Source organism: Cydia pomonella, chromosome 13 (assembly GCF_033807575.1).
Source record: "Cydia pomonella isolate Wapato2018A chromosome 13, ilCydPomo1, whole genome shotgun sequence".
NCBI lineage: Eukaryota > Metazoa > Arthropoda > Insecta > Lepidoptera > Tortricidae > Cydia > Cydia pomonella.
In genome coordinates this window covers 2,004,685-2,027,587 of record NC_084715.1, presented here as the reverse complement: position 1 = coordinate 2,027,587, position 22,903 = coordinate 2,004,685, and the positions used below count along the sequence as shown (strand labels likewise).

General features: G+C 36.8%; 1 protein-coding gene across 2 annotated transcripts in view; it reads left to right on the top strand.

The window, feature by feature from the left end:
* LOC133523964 (protein hairy) overlaps positions 1-19,598 on the top strand; it is a 55,516-nt gene extending 35,918 nt beyond the window's left edge. Inside the window, exons 2-4 of one of the 2 annotated variants that reach the window (XM_061859698.1) lie at positions 11,490-11,585; positions 14,184-14,460; positions 14,874-19,598. In XM_061859698.1, the coding sequence (XP_061715682.1) occupies positions 11,490-11,585; positions 14,184-14,460; positions 14,874-15,142 (642 nt within the window). In that variant the 3' untranslated portion in view covers positions 15,143-19,598. Of the gene's footprint in view, positions 1-11,489; positions 11,586-14,183; positions 14,461-14,870 lie in introns of both variants that reach the window. The other variant, XM_061859697.1, reaches the window with a different exon arrangement.
* The last annotated feature ends 3,305 nt before the right edge of the window (positions 19,599-22,903 follow it).

Sequence of the window (22,903 nt, the reverse complement as noted above, 5' to 3'; positions counted from 1 at the left end):
ATATCAGAAATCTATGTTTACATTTATAATTACTACCAAGTCCCTTTACAGTAAATACTCATATTATGTACAGATGCCATCAGATATATCGGAGCAACTGAGGTGCTCAAATTAAGGATTTGAGGATTGATAATAGAGAGGGAAGTATAATATACCAGTGGCTCCTACCTAACCTTTTCAGTTCATTCACCCCTAAGACTAACTAGGGATCCTGATTTTACCCCTCCTCCCAATAATCATCAATAGTTTTTATTATAGGTCTAATCTTTAATTAAGCATATTACCCCCGTGAAATACCAGTTTTACCCCCACAGGATTAATTACCCCCAGGTTAGGAGCCGCTGTAGTATACCATGTGATCGTCCATACAAAAAGAGAAAATATTATTCCACTTCTAAATAATGTCCATTCTCCATGAATTTTTAATATGTTATTGACACAATGAAAAACTAGGTTTGGGACTTCATATTGTTCAAAATTTGCAAACAAAAAATATATATATAAAAGTGAAACCTATAAACATAGAATATATTATGCTGAAGCGATCGACATTAAAATCAAAGTGATTTATTAAGATTTAGTTAGTGGGAACCGTTTCCTCCCGAAATGGAATTTCATTGAAAAATTGCTGTTATTTCGTTAGATTCAAAAAGCTATTCTTGTAAGCAGCTTGGCCGCTCCGATTATGTCATTGGGATATATCTAGGACGGGCCTTACGGGCACTAAGAATGGTTCTAGTTCAGTGGTGTCTCTCATGAATTCGAGCCAATCGTGCAGTCTAACGCAACTAGTTGCAACCAATCGCGCGCGTGATGCGACCTCATCAACTGTACTGGCCCCATTGTTATTAATATTATTTTCCATATATTATTATCTATAAGGCCCGTCCTTAGTTATATGTCAATTAGGTATAAGCAACTGTATAGTAGTACTCTTCGTTTATTAAAGTATACAAACTGCTATGCCTACATATGCCTAGATTTCATTACATACATACATACATACATACACACATACATATAATCATGCCTATTTCCCGGAGGGGTAGGCAGAGACCACGGATTTCCACTTGCTACGATCCTGACATACCTCTTTCGCTTCCTTCACTTTCATAACATTCTTCATACACACTCGCCGATTTAGGGTGCTCTTGACCTGGCCTTTCTTCAGGATTTCCCCGATTTGATCAGAGAAAGTCCACCGAGGTCTACTCCTTCCAGCGCCCTTCTACTTCGCCCTTATACACTCTGTTTGGTAACCTTCTTTCACTCATTCTTTCCACGTGTCCAAACCATCTCAACATATCTTTCTCAATTTTTGTCACTACATCTTCGTTCAGTCCACACTTTTCCCTTACCAGATTTCATTAGTTTATTTAATTGTTTTTTTTTTAATTCAATCGGAAATATTTCTTATACTCTTTCAAAAAAATTGAAGTTTATATCTGGAGGCCAAGCCAATATGACAATCGTACATCGACAAACCCAAAACGAGATGACAGATGCTCTGCAAAGTCACCTGACGATTTCCATACATATTAAAGTTTTGATTCGTATTTTCTAAAATGGCGGCCGCTTCCTGTTATAAAATGGCGGCCGGTTTTACTTAAATTTAAATATGCTTACAAGTGGATGGGGTTTATAAATTTCGTGTCGTTCACGGAGACGCGCAGAATCGTCAAATATAACCTTTAATAACATGATTGATACGATCTATACGTACTTTACTGACTTACGCGACGAAGTACCTATAACATCCGACCATCCATAAACGGATGGACTCCTGCTGTGTAGTTTTCCACATAAAAACACCCGCTTTACGTTAAGGGTCATTTCAGCTTGGCTGTCGCCTAGGAAAACTAGCGCAATATTTGAAAATCTAATGCTGTGCGTCAGAGGGAAATGGGCTTAGTGACACGCTGTGGCTCGCCGCGTGCCGCCTAGAGAAGTGTACACTGCGCACTATACTTGGTATAACGTCTACTACTTAGTATACTCAAAATAAATAAAGACTGATAACTTGTAACTGGTATATCATTTTTTCAGTTGCTACAACAGAAAGTGCTTCTGGTGTGTTAGATATTCGTTATTTTTTTATTTCAAGTTAACCTGATAATGTACCTACGTAATATACTTCGTCGTTCGACGTTCGTCATAAATTAAATTAATACTGAAAATACCAATGACATTATTTACAAAAACAAAGTAATTATTCTCTATTTACCTGAATGTGGCCCATAATATTATATGTATATAAGTTATCGTGATGATTTAAATTAACTGGTTTTTTGTTTGCCATATTTATTGTATGTAAGTCTTTAGCCTACCTTTATTTTATTTACAATGGTTTTCCTTTTATTATAGTTGCCTCAGCTATATTTAGCATTTTATTGTTTTTCCTGTTTCTTGTTATACCTACGGAGCAACAAGTATATATAAATAGTATAACTGGTGACCGAAGAGCAGGCGACTTCCTCGCACAACGTATCAGCATTGCGATGCAACGAGGAAATGCCGCCAGCATCCTAGGTACAATGCCTCAAGGGCCCATTTTAGATTTAAGCTAGTTATTAATAGTAATACATCTGTATATATAGATTATTTAACAGTTAATTAAGATACATTCCTTGGCCATAGATATTTTCACAAAAAACACGCTTAATTTTCACGCATATGGCGTCCACATACATTGTTACTGCCTAATCCAGGGGTTCCCAATCTTTTTCAACATGCGGCGCAGTTACAAGTTTAGTATTTTGCAACGGCGCCCTTGTAATTTGCCGGCGCACCAGGGCGCCGCGGCGCACACTTTGGGAACCCCTGGCCTAATCGGTACAGACGTATCGATCTCAATTTTATAGAAAAACCGGCCAAGAGCATGTTGGGCCACGCTCAGTGTAGGGTTCCGTAGTTACTCTTCCGTCACAATAAGCTAAACTGGAGCTTAAAGTATAGTAAATTTAAACCGAGTTAAACAAATAGGCAAATTTGCATAATCAGGTACCTAATTAAAGTAAGTCTATTTACTATGAAGGGAAAACTTTTTGCGATAACTCAAAAACAGCTAAACTGATCATGTCCGCTATAGTTTTCATTTAATGTCTTTCTTAAGCTCTATTTCCACGATTTTTTTCATATTTTTTGGACCTATGGTTCAAAAGTTAGAGGGGGGCGGGACACATTTTTTTTCTTTCGGAGCGATTATCTCCGAATATATTCACTTTATCAAAAAATGTTTCTGGAAAACCCCTATTAGTTTTGAAAGACCTTTCCAACGATATCCCACACTCTAGGGTTGAAGCGAAAAAAAAATTTCACTCCCACTTTACGTGTAGGGGAGGCACTATAAAAAAAATTAAATTTTTAGATTTTATTGTACGACTTTGTCGGCTTTATTGATTTATATATCCATGCCAAATTTCAGCTTTCTAGCACTAACGGCCACGGAGCAAAGCCTCGGACAGACAGACAGACAGACGGACATGGCGAAACTATAAGGGTTCCTAGTTGACTACGGAACCCTAAAAAGGAAAACAAAAAAGGTATACTTACTTTTCAAGGTGGTGGCGAAGTCAAATTTTAAGACATTTGTAAAAGGTGCTCAGTATGACCTATATATTGACCCATGGCTAAGAGTTCATAAGACATCCCCGTATAAGACAAGCCGGATGCAGACCGTGCAGGGAAGAAGAGGAAACAACTAAACTCATTCTCTTAGACAGATACAGGAACAAATACCTAGGGACTCCGTGCACACTAAGAGAGGCAGTTAGCAACCTGAAAGCCTTGCTAGGCTTCGTGGAGGAGCTGGGGTGGTTAGAGTAGCGCTACCTCGATTTCACGCAAAATAGGCACAATGGTTGTCGATTCGAGTCGACAAGCCTGAACATGTTGAGTATATAAACGGGACAAGTTTATGGCGTAGGCGGTGCGCACTGCCCTTAAGTGGCCGGACTTGGCGCGGGTATGACGCCAAGCGCCATAATTAAGCGCTTTCATGATGCCGCCGAGTGCTTTCCTAATGGTGCGATTCCATTTTTTTCCGCGACGGTTGCCAACAAGCGTACGACCCATTTGATAATAAGCGACTATTACAGGATACAATTCCAGCGGTGTTGCTGTGCACTGTGTTGACAGGTTTAACTTTGCGGCCAACAACAGTTATTTGTACAACAAGAGAGGAAAGTTGTTTTTTTTTGCGAGTGTTGATTAATTGAATCACGAGCGAAGCGAGTGATTCTAAGTTAGAATCTTGAGCGTAGCGAGGGACTCAAAAACACGAGATGTAAAATAACCTTGCTCTCGTGTGACACGTACAACTTAAAGGTTAAAAATATTCAACATCAAGTAATGTTAACCACATTTATTTAACATACTGACATATCCGATCCATATCGTACCATTATCATTGGCGTATCTTAAGAAGAATTGTCTTTTTTTTCGAGCGAATTATCTTTTTTTTTTTATAGATTCAAAAATTTACACAGCATTACAGCGAACGAATACACTGTGAAATTTATAATATACAGTATTTCATTCGTGTCCTACCTATACCAAATGTGAAATTTATAATAGACAGTATATCATTTGTGTCTTACCACTGTTTTGGTCTTTGATATAGTTTATATACATTTGTCGAGGATTACTAATAATCGATTACTTTTGCTTGCCCAAACTCGAAAAGTTCTACAAACCTGTACCCCTGTTTTGAGTTTCCAAAACGTTCCGCTTGGCGCGCTGATTCTAAATCCCATACAAAATGAGACTTAATGACTTAACGCAAACGCGTACGTCACGTCTCGCAATCGAATAAATTTTCACTAGGGGCTCTGAACTAATTTTTATGAATTATTAGGTCTACGTGCGATTCTACAAATGTTTATATTATAGAAAAATATGTGAAAATTCCCCGCTTCCGGCAAGACTCGGACATGCAACGTGTCGGAAATACCGGTCCAATTGCTACTAGGCACGAGTACCAACTGAGCTACGTCTACGTTCGAGTCTTGCGGGGAGAATTTTTAAATAAATAAATATTATAGGACATTATTACACAAATTGACTAAGTCCCACAGTAAGCTCAATAAGGCTTGTATTGAGGGTACTTTAGACAACGATATAAGTAAGTAAATAAATACTTAAATACATAGAAAACACCCATGACTCAGGAACAAATATCCATGCTCATCACACGAATAAATGCCCTTACCATCAGGATTTGAACCCGGGACCATCAGCTTCGTAGGCAGGGTCACTACCCACTAGGCCAAACCGGTCGTCAAAATCTTTCCTTAGATTAAAAATTAGACTTTCAGAGTATAAGTTTATTTGGTGGTATGTATTATTGGTCGAAACTCCACGCGTCGCAGACAAATTAAAGCATCGTTCCGGGTTGGCGCGGCGCAACAGCTTTCCTCTGCCAAATCGTAAAAGACCGTTTCATCCTCGGGAAAATACCGAAATATCACGTAGTGGCTGCTATATGACACGCGTTTAAGTCGTATGGCGGTTCATATTTTCCTAGTTTCACCTAAAGATTACATTCCATCTGCGACAGTATTGCGTACAGTACTTGTATTGTTTTAACTAAAACCTTTACTCAAACCCGTTATTGTTTAGGTCATACTCAGTAACTTTTACTATGGGACCAACCCCAAAATCACGAAATAAAATTTGACCATTTCGTACAGTCTGGCGTTGAAATTTTCTATGGACAACACAACGGTAGACGATATTTGTGACAAAATTATTGACTGACTTTCTAATTCGCAATAGCAATGCGCCAATGTGGTAACGATAGCAACGCAATTGACAGTGACATCTAACGTGACAGTGACATATGACGCTGCACAAGCATTACTGCAGCAGTAAAAGTAATATTCGGAGGTCGAGAGATGAGTGACAAATTCATTCACTCATTTTATCAAGGGGAATAACAATCACATATATGACGTTACGCCAGCAATAGTACATCAAAAACCCACACATATTAAAAAAAAACAAGGATGGGAAGTGACTGATTTGAAGTTCTAATTCACGATAGCAATTCGGTAATAGCAACTCAATTTATCAAGGAAATTGAGTGACATCTAACGTGACAGTGGCCTATGACGCTGCACAAGTACTATTGCAGCAGTAAAAGTAATATTCGGAGGTCGAGAGATGAGTGACAAATTCATTCACTCATTTTATCAAGGGGAATAACAATCACATATATGACGTTACGCCAGCAATAGTACATCAAAAACCCACACATATTAAAAAAAAACAAGGATGGGAAGTGACTGATTTGAAGTTCTAATTCACGATAGCAATTCGGTAATAGCAACTCAATTTATCAAGGAAATTGAGTGACATCTAACGTGACAGTGGCCTATGACGCTGCACAAGTACTATTGCAGCAGTAAAAGTAATATTCGGAGGTCGAGAGATGAGTGACAAATTCATTCACTCATTTTATCAAGGGGAATAACAGTCGCATATATGACATTACGCCAGCAATAGTACATCAAAAACCCACACATATTAAACAAAAACAAGGATGGGAAGTGACCGATTTGAAGTTCTAATTCACGATAGCAATTCGGTAATAGCAACGCAATTTATCAAGGAAATTGACAGTGACATCTAACGTGACAGTGGCATATGACGCAGTAAAGCAGTAAAGGCAATATTTGGATGTCAAGATATGTGTGACACATTGATTCACTCATTTTATCAAGAAAAACAACATATGACGCTATGCCATCAACCCAGTCGGAGTACCTAACGCTGCTTCAGTTAGAATTTGAATGTAACCAAAAAAATACAGCCTTATCACACTTATTTCCGGGAGAGTTGTGCGAGTGTACAACGAATTTTAATAGAATTGGCTTTTTCTATCAAAATTCTCATTATCTCAGTACGCAGCGAATTCGTTGCGCGCTCGCGGCGAGATCGTTACGCGCTCGCGGCGAGATCGTTACGCGCTCGCGGCGACATCGTTGCGCGCTCGCGGCTAGATCGTTACGCGATCGCAGCGAAACGGTTACGAGCCCTTGGCGAACGATTTGGCTCTAAGGGAACCCGAGCCGTGTTATCCGGTGTGTATCAGCCTTTACTGTTTCTAGTTCTGGCATGTAGTGTGGCACGATCGTTAATTAGAATTAACACTGCGGCGCCAGCCTGCCGCTGTATTTAAATATATCCTACACAGTTAACTGACTCTTCGCAACCTTTATTGTGAATACAATAAGGTCTACTAAAGATCAGAGGAGTGTTGGTGTTAGTTTAATGCTCTTATTGTTTTTGACGGAGACTATTAAACGTCTGTCAGTCATACACTTACAATAAATACTTCGTCACGACTAATGTAAGATGACATAAAATATGCATAATTTTGAGGTAATCGTCCGTAATGTTTTTCATATTTATTATACCAATAATTCACAAAATATTATAAATGAAGGGGCCAGTTACCGATAGGTGCGTATTCCTAATTCAATAGAAAACTCGAAAATACTTTCAGTTTTTTTACTACGAGTATTTTAGGTGTCATTTGGATGCAATCTGTACTGATTCAGCCTTGATGTCACTTTCAATCTTCTTGAAAATATTAATGATGGATTGAACGCTCTAATTGCGACAGCAACGCAATTTATCACGGAAATTAAGAACAGTAACGCTACTACAGACGCCTTTCCAATGTAACCTTTAAAATCAAAACAAATAGGTATAATTTATTTTAAGGTAACCCGTAGGTACAGACTTAAGATTCATAAATTATTTTGGCGCACAACAGTTTTCTTCTGCGTCATCTGTTCCGAATGTTCCGATATCCGGCTAGTTTTCACGGAACTGGCGAAACACCACACCTTTCGTACAAATGGCACGGTGAACGAGGAAACGTGCACGTAACACATAGGTCATTAATAAGACATTATAGAAACGGATTTGCTATGTTCGTTGGTAAACCCGGCGGCGCGTGGCGTCCCGTCCCTAATCGTGCGTCACGTGGTGCCGCGCGCGTGACGCTCGCCGCGTCACCGTCTCCAATCACGGCCTTGATGGCCTTCACCTTGGGACGCACGCGCCACGCTGTGTTATCATAGAACACGGTATCTCTAGTAGTACAGTCAGCAACAGTAGCGGATCTGATTACGCGTTAAAACAATTCTCCAACAGCTTAACAAAAAGAGATATGACTAAATACGTACAACAACTGGTCACTGATACTTTTGAACGCGAATTGTACTAATAATAAGAGTTTTTTTTTATTTGGAATAGTACATACTACCGGGTGGCAGATACTTTTGGCGCGTCGTTTCATCCACTACTATTAATGCTAACCGTACCAATATAAAAAAAAAATGGGTCCCTGACTAAAAACGGACTAGTTTTTTCTCACTCAAAACGGAAGTCATCCTTTGGTAGTCAAGGGATGTTTTTAAAAGATTAGGGTCGAACCCAAAAAGAAACACGTACAATTACAAGTATAAATTGTATAAGATATATTTGCGTTCTTCGATTGACCATAATCGTTACCAATTTTCACATTTTCTAGCAGGCGTGTTGATATAAGTCTTGGTGCATTTTGTTTCGCTTCTCTGTATAATAATTATACATACGGCCCGATTCGAAGAATGATTAAGACACGTTTAAGATCTTGGAAAGATGTTTAAAAGATAGATAATTAAACGACATGTCAAAATTGACGTTTATTTCGATTCCGCTGTGATTCCAATAAGATCTATCCACGATATTTCTAACGTCAAAGTGACATTGGTTGCCCGAATCGAGCTGCTTCTGTCAATTATACGACATACAAACGATATCTAAATGAGAACTTATCTAAACCAGAACTAATCGTTATCGTATTGCATTCTTTGAATCGGGCCGTTAGTGTATACGAAGTAGGTACATGATTCCGTACTATGTAACATGAGATTAATGTCTGTTTTTGCCGCACGCCGTACTTGGTCCGACAATAATGTCGGCGTGGGACGTATAATGCGCCTCGCCGGTTATTTAGAACTCAATCAACTGGTCAATTGACAATGTTTATAGCTATGCTATCGTTATTTTTATTGAAAATACCTAATTGATTTGATATTATTTTATACCGGGTGTTTCCTGTAACTGCAGTAATAAATTAAACTGTAGGCTGTACTCTTCACACTGACCAACATTTGTTCAACAACTATGAATTGCGAATTTTGTTATGTTTAAAGCATGACAACGTCAAACACACTGATGTCAGCTTACATTGAAAATAAATAAATAATAATATAAATAAATATTATAGGACATTATTACACAAATGGACTAAGTCCCACAGTAAGCTCAATACGGCTTGTGTTGAGGGTACTTAGACAACGATATATATAATATATAAATATTTATAAATACTTAAATACATAGAAAACACCCATGACTCAGGAACAAATATCCATGCTCATCACACGAATACATGCCCTTACCAGGATTTGAACCCGGGACCATCAGCTTCGTAGGCAGGGTCACTACCCACTAGGCCAAACCGGTTGTCAAACCGAAAATAATATCAAATTTGCATAAAAAAGTTAAAATCTAAAGAGGTCATAATTTTTAAAAGTTGTTAATTATAAGTTATATGGTTTTAGGAGTACAATATATGGTTTAATTATTTGCTCGTGTTACAGGAAACCCCGGTATAGTTTCGGTGCATTTCTATTCATTTACGCCCTACGAAAATGCGAGTCCTTACCTGCGCTGCGTATACATTTATGTACCTACTCCGTAACATGAAATTAATGTATGTTTTTGCCACACGCCGTACTTGGTCTGATGCTGGCGTGGGACGTATAACGATGGTTATTTAGAGGAACCACGTTCGACGTGTTGCCTCTCTGTCGCATTTGTAAATTCATACGTAAGTGTGACAGGGAGGCAACACGTCGAACGTGGTTCGCGGTAGACCCTCAGAAGTTTATCACATCGTTTAATGTTCATAACTGTCGTTATTGTGATAGAAAGCTCAATTACGTTCAGGGTTTATGGATTTTTGTAATATTTAGCTTAGAAAGACTTTAATTTTATTTAGTTTCTCTATAAATTATTAGTTTTTAAATTTCCTCCAGGGGGCTGCGTCACTATTAGACAGATTTCAGGTTAACAGTAACACTTTTTTATGACCATGACCACTCGTATGTCTTAAAAAATTCTATATTTTCGAATAAGTGGGGCCCACTGGTGCGTTGCGTTGCGTCAGCGGCGCAAGCGTCGTTGCAGCGTCAACGCTGTGTTATTTTCACGTCATTTTATATAAAAATAGATGATTAACCATTAGGTACTTACACTACCATTGTCTTATAGGTACATTAAAAGAACTGCTTTTTATTTCTACGCCTATTTCATTTAAATTATTTAATGATAAATCCAGGTCAAAATAAATATGTAGATTAATGAAAATATGGAAAATAATGAATAAGTACCGAAAAGTAAAAAAAAAAAACAATACAAACAGTGCATCATAACAAACGCAGGTCCAGGAAATAGTTTATTATTGTATAAACGTTACCGAGCATGATTTAAATCATTTACAACATAAGGTCAAGCAGAAGTACATTACTCGTAAAACTTCAAATTTCTATCGGCACCAGCCTTAATAAAATTGATCATAAAATGAACTTTAAATACTTGTAATAAGGTTTATATTTGCCATCATATAGAGTGGACGATGGTATTCAACCTTCACCTGTCAGTCTTTAATGCAAATTTAGTTACCCTGAAGACAAAATGTGCAGCGGACCGTCTCATCCTTACAGAGGAGCAAAGATGACTTACACGCTAGATAGAGCATTTTTTAACCCATTCGTGTGAGGCTGGTGCGTTGCGTTGCGTCGCAGGAGTCCTCGCCGCGTCGACGCTGCATCGTTTTATGTAAATGTTTTTATGACATGCCACATTAAATGCGTTGTGACGAGGCAACGCAACGCACCAGTGTGGCCTGGCCCTTCAGAATTAATCACGACACGTTGTCGGTTTGCCTCCACGAAGCATTTCTTTTACATACCGGGAAACGTTTCCCAGTATGTAGCGAAAATGCTGCGTAGCGGCAAAATGACAACGTTTAGCGCTGAATGAGTTAAGAAAGTCTCGACTCTATTTTTGATCTTGATTTTGAAAAATAAAAATTGCATTTATTTTGTTTTGAAGTTTAGTAAAATGTATGAAAAGTCAACACATGCTAACAAAAGTCAAGTAACTATTTCCATGAATTAATATATCGATATCCTAGTTTACACTCGTACTGATTACAGCGAAAATTTTGTTTTAATTACCACCATAGTGTCAGGACATAAAATCGCAATTAAAACCAAATTTTCCACGTAAGAAATTAGAACGATTGTGTACTAGGCCATCGATATACGCATTTTACCAGTACATTTCAGGTTATGCAGAATCTAGAGGATGCAGCCTTCACATAATATTTTTTGCAGTAATATTGATAATGTTTTTCTTTGTTGCAGAGCAATAAGCCGATAATGGAGAAGAGGAGACGGGCGCGTATCAATAATTGTCTCAACGAACTGAAGGCGCTCATATTGGATGCAATGAAAAAAGATGTAAGTAAATCGTTAATGACTTCGACTTAAGTTGCTTGTTAATTGCGAAAATTACTATTGGATGACATATCTACCAACCACTTGGTGTATTTTTTTTGTTAGGTCTGGACTTCCAAATGGTTATTGATAATTCTTATCAACAGTATGTTTATTAACTAAAACCATTTACTCAAACCCGTAAATGTTTAGGTCATCTGATTAATCTTTACGAGTACTATGGGACCAAGTGGACCAATGTAGCGTTGAAAAAACCTGGAAAAATACGGGAAAATTCCAAACGGCTAGCTTTTTTCCAAGTTTCATTCGAAAAAAAAACAATGCAAATTTCAATTACAATACTTCCGAAAAAAACGAATAAAGGCGAAAAAACAAGTTTCTTAATGTCTGTTTTTTCAAAATGTACTTAATTCGAATATAATTCTAGTTTCTGGCATTTTATTAACTTTGACATCATTCATCGGTGGCATTGTGTATGAAATATTTATTTTTTCTGAATAAAACATGAAAAACACGAAATTTTGTAATATTCCCAAAAAAAAAGAAGTTTTTTTCCGGAATATTCATCCCTAGACCGACACCAAAATCACAAAAAAAAATTAACTCTCCCATAGAAAATTTCAACGCCACACCAGACAAAATATACGAAACCGCCAAATTTTATTTCGTGAATTCGGGGTTGGTCATATAGGATTTGAGTAAATGGTTTTAATTAATAAACATATGTTATCTACTTATCCCCTACTTATACCCTATATGTTATCTACTTGTGCCATACGACTAAATAAATAAATTAATAAACATACTGTATATCCAGTTACTAATGAATGTCACATTGTTTTTAACCTTTTTGATGCCAGTGACGGATATTGCGCACCGTAGGTAGGTCTAACGCCGAAGATGGATTAATCCGTCACAGATTACAGAGTAACATAGACCTACGTGCATATGCATAAAGTTCTATTTCAGTTTTGACACTCCGGTGACGTGGCGTCCGAGTGACAGCTTTGATAGCGTTTGACACGGCTTCGAAAAGGTTAAAGGGGAGTAGAGGTAAGGAGAACAATCTATGTGTATGAAAAGTGTCCATCAAAAAATCTTAAATTTTCGGCACCACAATACCTACATCGCGAACAAATTCCTGACTTTGATAAAAAATTCAAATCTCCGACAGCGCACTTCACTCCCTCAATAACGTTTATATCATGTCCTTGTGCTACCCTAGCGCCACCGGAGAGATTTCGAACTATTATTTACAGCTGCCAGCTGGAAACTTCAACAACATTTCTCCCATAAGAGATTGTTCTTCTTGCCTAGAGGTAGACCTTCCATAGGGTAAAATCTAAAATGAGTTGATCGTACATTTATCCCAATTTACGTCTTAAAGAAATAACATTGCTTATTTTTATTTATTCATTCAAACGATTATTATTGTCTTAACGAACTGGAAACCCTCAATTGGATGTCATGAAAAAAATACAAGCAAACTTGGCAGATAATGACATTGTCATTTAAGTAACGATGTTGCGTATAAGGCATAAGTAGGCATCATATTGACAGATGAAAAAACACTAAGTGACGTATAGCTGAGTCCTTTAGTATTTTCAACGTGGACATATCTCCCGTTAGCCATATAATTGGGACGCATAAATATAATGATATAAAAAAATCTTGATTGACGTATTGATCACTTAATTCGTTTCCCGTAGCGATACAATAATAGGTACCTATATTACTTTTAACGTAACTCCGTCGGGACGCTTGCCGTCGTCTCTCGCCATGCCCACGGGTTCTAAAACCGCAGGCACAACACGGTGGCAAGCGCACGACGGACCAAATCGTTTATAGTACCGTGGCGATATATAGGAATAAAGTATATTTGAACTTGAACTTGAACAATTTTTAGACATTGTATGTAGTGTAGCGGTAAGAGCGTGCGACTTGCAATCCGGTGGTCGCGGGTTCAAATCCCGGCTCTTATGTACCAATGAGTTTTTCGGAACTTATATACGAAATATCTTTTGATATTTGTTACCAGTCGCTTTTCGGTGAAGGAAAACATCGTGTGGAAACCGGACTAATCTCAATAAGGCCTAGTTTACCTTCTGAGTTGGAAGGTCAGATTGTTGTCGCTTTCGTAAAAACTAGTGCCTCTTTTAATTCTTGGGATTAGTTGCCAATACTTACCAAGTGGACCCCAGGCTCCCATGAGCCGTAGCAAAATGCCGGGACAACGCGAGGAAGATGTTGATGTAGCGTTCGAGACAAATACGTGTAGAATTCCAGTGAGGCTATTTTTAGCACCTCATTTTTTATTTACTACGAAATCCTCACGACAGTTTCCTTCGCGGATAAAGTTTAACATAGCAGTCTTTCTATTGCTTCAATACTAACTAACGTTAAATACATACTTTATGGCGTCTAAAGAATCTCTTTCATATTTCCTACCTAAGACCTGACACGATACGGCATTAGGAATCACTAATAGTTCCGCCACTACTACCAATGTTATGTACAGCGCTAATCGTATGACAAATTTCATCCTTTCATCTCTAGAGTTGTCTCTCACGGCAGGCATCACAACTCTCATTCTTGTTACAGCCAGCCAGACACTCGAAGCTCGAAAAGGCCGACATCCTCGAGATGACCGTGAAACACCTGGAAGGTCTTCGCACCGAGGCATCCCCGGACCGGTTCCGCGCCGGTTACCGGCACTGTCTGTCCGAAGTCGCCAGGTTTCCAGGCCTGGAGGCTGGACTTAGGAAGCGGCTGGTGAAGCATTTGGAGGGGAACGTGGTGGGGAGGCCGCCTGGTGCGCCGACGCCGCCGTCTGATGCGGAGGACGCTGCTGTTCCGCATTCTACTATTTTAATATCGGGTTAGTTTAAATATTTTTATAGGAATTTACTAACTTCTTAATGTACCTTCTTTTCATTTGTTCAATAGGCACGTAATCTTCAAGAAATAGTATTCGTATTAACACACAATAGTCTCAACGGTGAAATTTTCACGAGAAAATAAGCGGCAAGTCGTGTATTATCTAAAATGTGATGAATAGTTCCGACTCTGTAGAAGCTCAATTTTATGATTGCATGATAAAACTAAAAAGTAGTATTCGATTATAACTCTTTATGGTTACCTACTCGTATTTTTTGGTTAGTAAATCGAAAATAGAAAATAGTCACGAGATTTTTCGTAGCATCGCTCATCCCAATACATTTTTTCTTTTAATTTGGCTAGGATTCAGGTTTTTAGCTACTTGCAATTCTAATAAGATTCCCTTTTCAGCAGGCCCCGGCTCCGGAGTGCGTCTCGTCCCAACGCGTCTCTCCAACGGCGACATAGCCCTGGTCCTACCAGCGGGCGTCAGCGCCAACGCTCTAGGAGCAGTTCCAACCCTAGTGCCCCTCTCACCTCGAGCTTCATCCGCTTCTTCAGAACCCAGGTGCTTCTCACCAGCTAGCTCTGGCTGGGGCTCGCCTCCACCTGCAGATGATCCAGCGCCTTTAGCTTTAGTTACTAGGAAAGCTGCGGAGGATAAACCGTGGAGACCGTGGTGACGGTTTTTAGTAACAATCCTTTTTTGAGAATTCCGAAGGAATGTGGGTTCCAAGTATTTCTGGTCGCTGATTGTTATGTGATATCTGAGTATAATAACAATATATGTATAAAATATAATATTTTAAGTTTTCATATTAAGTGAAGTAAACGGTTAGATCCATTTATTTCAATATTTTTACCTTATTCGACGTTTCAGCTGGCTTGCATCATCTGTGGTCACGGAGGGTGCATCGGATAAGGTAAAAATAGTGAAATAATATCGCGTTACATCCATTTAAATCACTACATATCTGAAAAATATTGGAGACCTCCTATTATTGAAAACCTTTTTTCTCCGCCTTTGCAAGAACACGCTGGAGGTAAGACAGACAAGTCCACGTTGATAGTGGAGTGCTCTGAGGTTTTGGTTTTGAGGTTTTTGAGGTGTTTCAGTCCACTGTATTTATGTGGGCAGACGGACAGTATTCACAATATTTGGTGGCATTTCCATCCTGAATTCTCAAAAAGAACATACGCATAATACTTATACTGGAAACTGTGATATACTTTTAAGTCTGTGAATGGCGAGAATGAAGTTCCTAGATTAATTAAAGCGTGTGTGTGTTATTTAGATACATATGTTTGTAAATATTGAACATGTAAATTTTCCTCAAGTTACTTGCATGGCCAGTACAAGAATGTGTGCGATATTTTAAGGTGTATTTCAACTTCATTTGGAGACCGATTCTGATTTACCAACTTGTTATGGCTTTAATAATCATAACAATGCTCGTATACGACTTTAGTTTTTGTGTCTTTTCCATATAAACACTAAACGATTTTTTTAAAACCGCACTCGTTATAGAAAGTATGCCAAAAAATCACAAATAATTCATGGTATAACCACCTGCGAGGATATTTCGGTATTATTTGCTGTTCTTGAATTCTATATTGACTTTTTTTCTTGCCCAAACATTGTTTTTGAAAAAAAAAACATAATCCAAAAAAGCCAAAGGTGGCGGCATCATTTTGAGCGATGGGACACAACCTTTAGCCGATACCCGGTAAAATGGCGCCACTTTTTGATATTTAACAAAAACACATACCAGTGAAAAAATAAGTATCAAAGTCAAATGGCGTTCTAAAAGTTTTAATCATGTGTTGAAAGATGGATCTAAATTTACTGTGGCTACCAAATTTTCTTTGACAATCTAACTATATTTCAAATTCTCTTTCGCGAAATGAAGTGAAAGTCGTGCCAACCACCAAGACGATCGTCAGGGTCGTATTAAAACATTTCATCACAACAAATTGTTGACTTAGAATCGGCCTCTCGGCCTTTATTTTAATTTTAACGCTGTATTGATTTAGTCTTCCTTAAGTTAAATATAGATACTTAGTTATGGTTTGTAAATTTGTGAAAGACATCTGAGGCAGTATTTTGTATGATTATGTGAAAGAACGGTATGTTCGATATATGTTAACACAGTGAATAATCCTAAATAAACATTATATTATGTTATTATTTATGTAGATCGCGCCATTATTTAGACATTTCTGGACGAGGATTTTGATATTTGTAGGCCTTGACTAAATAATTTTTTCTATCGATATCGAAACGTTATTGTCTCTCTACCACTCTTCCATATTAGTGCGATAGAGACAGCGTTTCGTTTCGTGTCTCTGCGAACGATTGTTATCTTTGCTAGGCCTCGGTATTCTTATGAAATTAAAATTACGTATCTTTTTTCTCACAATATGCAAATAAATTATTTAATTACTCAAATCGGACCACGTGTGTCGGAGTAATCGGTGAACGTACATAAAAAAATTAGCCACAACTGAATACAGAACCTCCTCCTATGAAATTGAAATCTGTTAAAAAGATAAATTAGCCGGGAGGTCTATAAATATCTCAATTATGCGCCTAAAATGCATTGTCTGTCTTCATTATGAGTCATAACTAACTAAGCCGCCGCCATACAATTCAAGGTACGCTCTCATTGACTGTTGTTACTCTTAAACCTCTCGTCGGCTCGGCTTTGCTAACACCAATAATCTTATCGCTAGCGACAAACACTTAAATAAGATATTTAACGACTTAATTAATTAGGTAACTGTCCATTTAAATAATTCTGTGTGCCTTACAGCAAAATCGAATAGTCTTCCAGTATTTAGATCTAAGTGAGATTATTATAATAATTTATGTTTATCTAAAGTGCTTGAGAAAAGACGTGTCGTTGGCGCTTCAGTTAAATAAAAATAGCAAAAAAATATAGAAATGGCTAATTTGTTTCGTATTTCACAAATAACCTAATGTCTTTGGTTTATTACTTACTTCACTGGCTCAGTGACCCAAACAGGATCTTGGCCTCTGACACAAGAGAGCGCCACTCTGCCCTATCCTGCGCCACTTCGCGCCAGTTGGGTATTCCGAGGGCGAACAGGTATTTTAGGACTTCGTCATTCCAGCGGTATCTGCGACGCCCAGACGGACGTTTTATTAAAATATAAATAAATACTAGACATTTTAACTAAAGTACCATACATTTATTTCTTTAAATGCTTTGCAAATTCTATTAATCTCTATTTCAGTAAAAACTATGCCAGATGACTTTTCTTTTCGAGCACTTTTTATCACTTAAATCACTTAGTTCTTTTTAAGTTAATTTAAACAACCCACTAATTTAATAAATGCTCAATTATTTAGTTGTTACCGAAACACAGTCGAATAGTGTCTTCCTTTATAAGTTACCTAAAGCAGAAGCCAGCAAACAGAAAAATGTTTTAAGTGAAAATTTATATCTAAAATAAATATAGAGTTGTAAACCGTGTCTTTCAGGATATTCCCAGCGGTAAGTACCACAAAGTATTCAATAACCCACAATTCTATAGACCCGTTTTGAAATCCAATAACGGCCGTCAATTAAATACTGGAATTCCAGAATTAATAACAGTAATGAAATTGACCATATAAAAGTATTTTTTTCTTTGTGTATTATATTTTTTGTTTATTGTAATTTGCTTTACACAGAATACACAAAATCTATTTTTAATAATTAGTTTCATATAAATACATAAGTTTAAGTTTTTTTATACGTAAATAAAAATTGAATACCGGTATTCCGATATTTAGATGTTGATCGTTTTCAATTCCGGCAATGCAATATTGTATAAATCACGCCGATTCCGGTATTCGGGGTTCCGGAATTCCGGTATTCAAACCCCAACACCAAATTGTTGGGCCTGGTAACAGCTGCGATTATGCTCATCTTCTACCCTCTGCTTTATTTTATAAATTTTAATTCTGGTAACAGATAAAAGTAATCTCAAATGTTACCAGTGATAATAAATGATATGATGGTAATACCGCGGGAATAAACTTCTCTTTTGCACTGATGATCACTTTACACTGACTTCAGCGTATTCACGTCAAGATTTTTGTGTTATATACATAGATATATTATATAGTAAAGATGGTTTATCATTCATATTTTATTTACTTACTATATTTTACATACTTACATGCGTTTTTCAGCTGAAAACCTTAGTATATCAGTTGTAGATTTAAGTTAAGAAAATATTTTAATTTCTTCATGATGATAAAACAGAAGGGATTGCTGAAGTAACTTTTATTTTAAAATATATATCTACCAATCTATGTGCGTACTGTGTCGTTGGAATGTTTCCAATTGCAAAATTTCCTCATGGTAAAAATTCGGAAACTTCTGAAATTTTTGTATGGGAATCTTCTCCATTACAAAATGAAGGTTTCCTTTGTTTTCTGTGAAATTCCCGAGAACTTTTCCAACTTTTTGGTAACTTTCCGCAACTAACACATTTCGATATGTTTGTTATTGTGTGCAAACATTTTTTAACCTTTTTCAGACATAGGAAGATCTATCAACCATGTGCGCTAATCAAATTTCAACTCTAGTATTCCGGTTTAAGATTAAAATTAGCAATAGAATCTGGTTTGATTGACTACAATATATTTGGTTTTTTTTTTTAAATTGGTGCGGCCGGAAAAGGGTTGAAATGTGACCTTATTTAACCTTTTGAACGCCAGACGACGAAGGAACATGCCGTGCCCCGGACGCAGGCGATCACGATTATTTAAGCGAAATTGAACTTTACGGGGTCCCGCGTTAGTCCCTATTGCATTGGCGAAACTGTCGGCTGTAGCCGTCGTTGGCGTCCTTGGCAAGTCTTTCAGATGTCGGCCACAGCCGACGGTGGCGGTCAAAAGGTTAAAATATTAAGAAATTTTAGTGTGTCTACAACAACAGATTACCTTTTTTTTTGTTTTCGAATAAAGTATATTAGAGTATATATCGTGATATTAAATACTAAGATGCCTCTAATGTTGTATAAGGTACCTAAAAGTGTACAGTTTCTAAAACTAAGAGCTAAATGTACCTAAAAGAATATGCCATTTAAGTAAAATAGAAATACATTTATGATAACAATATTAAAGTATTTTATTTGATCCCAAGAAAATCCCTTTTTATCGATATACATGTAAATAGATACCCAACATCACAACACTAAAACCAAACAAATATATAATAAAAAGAAACACCATAATATATCGCAATGAACGTAGACTATGGACGCCTACAACTCCAGGGGTGGTACATGCGCGTTGCCGACCCTTTCAAAACCTGCTCAGTCTTTTTTGAATAATATAGAGTATAAGATTGTTCGTCGAAAAAACCTAATAGTAAAAATAAAATGAAAAAAGTACAATACTTGTCATAAAAGTTTGTACTTAACTCAAGTTTCCTTTCAAATTTCAAAAACATTTATTTTGTAATGAGTCATAATATCTACTGTTGCTGATTGCTTTTCAGAAATAAGAATAAAATCGCAATTAATTTCTAATTTATGAATAATACTTGGCCGTCGGCGACCGTTACATATATGAGTACGTCACAATTAAGTACTCAAGATCACTGCCTGGTCGACCTGGCACTCAAAGGCCTACAAACTACAATAATAAGTAGTAGTCGAAAAAAATGTAGGTACCTACTTATTTTTTAATTCTTTATATAATATTTTTTTATGATTGTACAAAATGTAGGTAATGTACAGGCCAACTTGAAGCGAACGGGTAAAGTCAGACCAAGATAAGTTGGCAGCGATTTTGACCGCCTAGACAGTGCAAGTGTTATTTTAAACGTCAAACTTCTATGAAATTATGACATTTACTTAACACTTGCACAGGCTGGACTATCAAAATCGCTTGCAACTTAGCTTGATGTGACTCTAAAATAATATTTTAAATCCTCAAACAAATACTTTACGAAGCATAAAGTTAAAGTAGATACTTACGCAGAAAGAAATATAAAATCCTATAATTATGTATAAAATTATCGGATTTTATTTGTACCAAGATGCTCTTTTTAAGACATTTTTTAATCATTTGTATAAAATTTACGCTTTTGAGTCGTTTTTTACTTTTATTACTCATATGAAGATAAGGCTCTGCGGTTGTAATAATGTATGTAATTAATATAAAATGCAATGAAACTCGCAATTACCAAGAAAACAACTTGCCCAAGTTAAACAACTGGTTTATTTTATTGAAATTAAGTATTAAAACGCTCTTATATAAACATAGATCAGTATTTATACATAATATTAAAATAAGTCAAAGTCTAAAATATAATTTTAACTTTCGTATATATTTGGGTATCTTTTCACATATTACTTGTTTTATAAAAATATCTTTCTAACATTTTTATCTCGGACAGTACTTAAAATTGTATACATTACCTATTGCTGCCATTAAATCGGATACAATAATAATATACATGTTGCATAAATATTAATTTAGTTATGAAATTTTACCTTTAATATGCGTGGTGGTCAAAATCATGCGTTCAAAAATTCGATTGTGCTGCGTAGAGAAGAATAAATTGTTCACGAAAAGAATGTAAAAGATGACTAAGGATTTAGTTAGAATCCTTATTAATTATTATACATAAACAAGATGTTAAAAGCCTTTCAGGCAAATATCAATTTAAAAAAGAATAAAATAAACCCACATAAATAAAAAAATATGTATATTTATACATATTTCTTAATATGAAACTGTAACTATGTAGGTATAAGTACTTTAATCATGCCTCAAGCGATTTACAAGATAGCATTAACGAGTATACACTCATATCAATCGCCTTCCTGGTAGGGTATTTACATAAAATTATAGTAAACAAAACACTTATGAACTTTATATGGCCTCTTGTGAATAACAAGGTGTCTCGCTACATATAGTTAGACCAAGACAATCAATATCGCTACAGACTTAATGCCCTCCTAACGTAAAGTGCAATAACTCATATTAAAATAATATTTAATTGTGTACTTGCTCATACGATGTGTGTGTGAAGCGCTGGTGGCCTAGCGGTAAGAGCGTGCGACTTGCAATCCGGAGGTCACGGGTTCAAACCCCGACCAATTAGCGATGGGCAATTTCTGTAACATTTCACATATTTCCTTAACGGTGACATATTTCAACTGTTGAAAATTATATATTTTTCAGTAAATGTTTCTGATAGAAATGTTACCGAATAAATTTCATGTAACTTACCTGCTACTTCAGACGTCAGTAGAACGGATTGTCATCGAAAAATTCGAGATTAGATGACAGTAGCCGCGTGGCTTAGGGGTAATCGCACCCGGTTGTTATACGGTGGATGGAAATTCAAGACCACGTTACGCTGCGTCCTATTTACTTTCTTTTTTTTCGCATCTGCTATGGTTTTACTTCGTATGAATATATTAAACATATTATGTACTTACATGAAATTTCATTTTACTCTCTCATATTCTTCGCTTGGCGTTTCATTCTATTTGACATGCTGTAATTCTGTTATAGAAAATTGCGAACAATTTTGAGACAGGAAAGCAGGCAGAGGCAGAGCTTTAATTATATATCTAAATATATTATAATATCAAAATCGCCTCGCAGCGTCTATGTCTGTTCGCAAAAACTCGAAAACCAAGAAAAATTAAAAGAAATATAAGCGAAATTTGAAACTTACAAAAAGTTACATGAAATTTAAATGTAAGTTTCACTTTGGAAACTTACAAGCTGCCCATCAGTAGTACCAATGAGTTTTTCGGAACTTACGTACGAAATATCATTTGATATTTACTAGCCGCTTTTCGGTGAAGGAAAACATCGTGAGGAAACCGGACTAATCCCAACAAGGGCTAGTTTACCCCTCTGGGTGGGAAGGTCAGATAGCAGTCGCTTCCGTAAAAACTAGTGCTTACGCCAAATCTTGGGATTAGTTGTCTACCGGACCCCAGGCTCTCATGAGCCGTGGCAAAATGCCGGGACAACGCGAGGAAGAAGGTACGATGTGTCACAGAATTAAATTAGATTTCAAAATAAGTTATTGCACTTAACATTAGGAGGGCAGTATCTTGGTCTAACTCTAACAGATTTGAAGTATTTACCAACAATGGTTCAAATTTAAGGTGCAGTAGATTTAGAGATCGGAGTTTTTGAAAAATCGTATGTATAATTACGCAAATTGACTAAGTCCCACAGTAAGCTCAATAAGGCTTGTGTTGAGGGTACTTAGACAACGATATATATAATATATAAATATTTATAAATACTTAAATACATAGAAAACACCCATGACTCAGGAACAAATATCCATGCTCATCACACGAATAAATGCCCTTACCAGGATTTGAACCCGGGACCATCGGCTTCGTAGGCGGGGTCACTACCCACTAGGCCAAACTGGTCGTATTTGTAG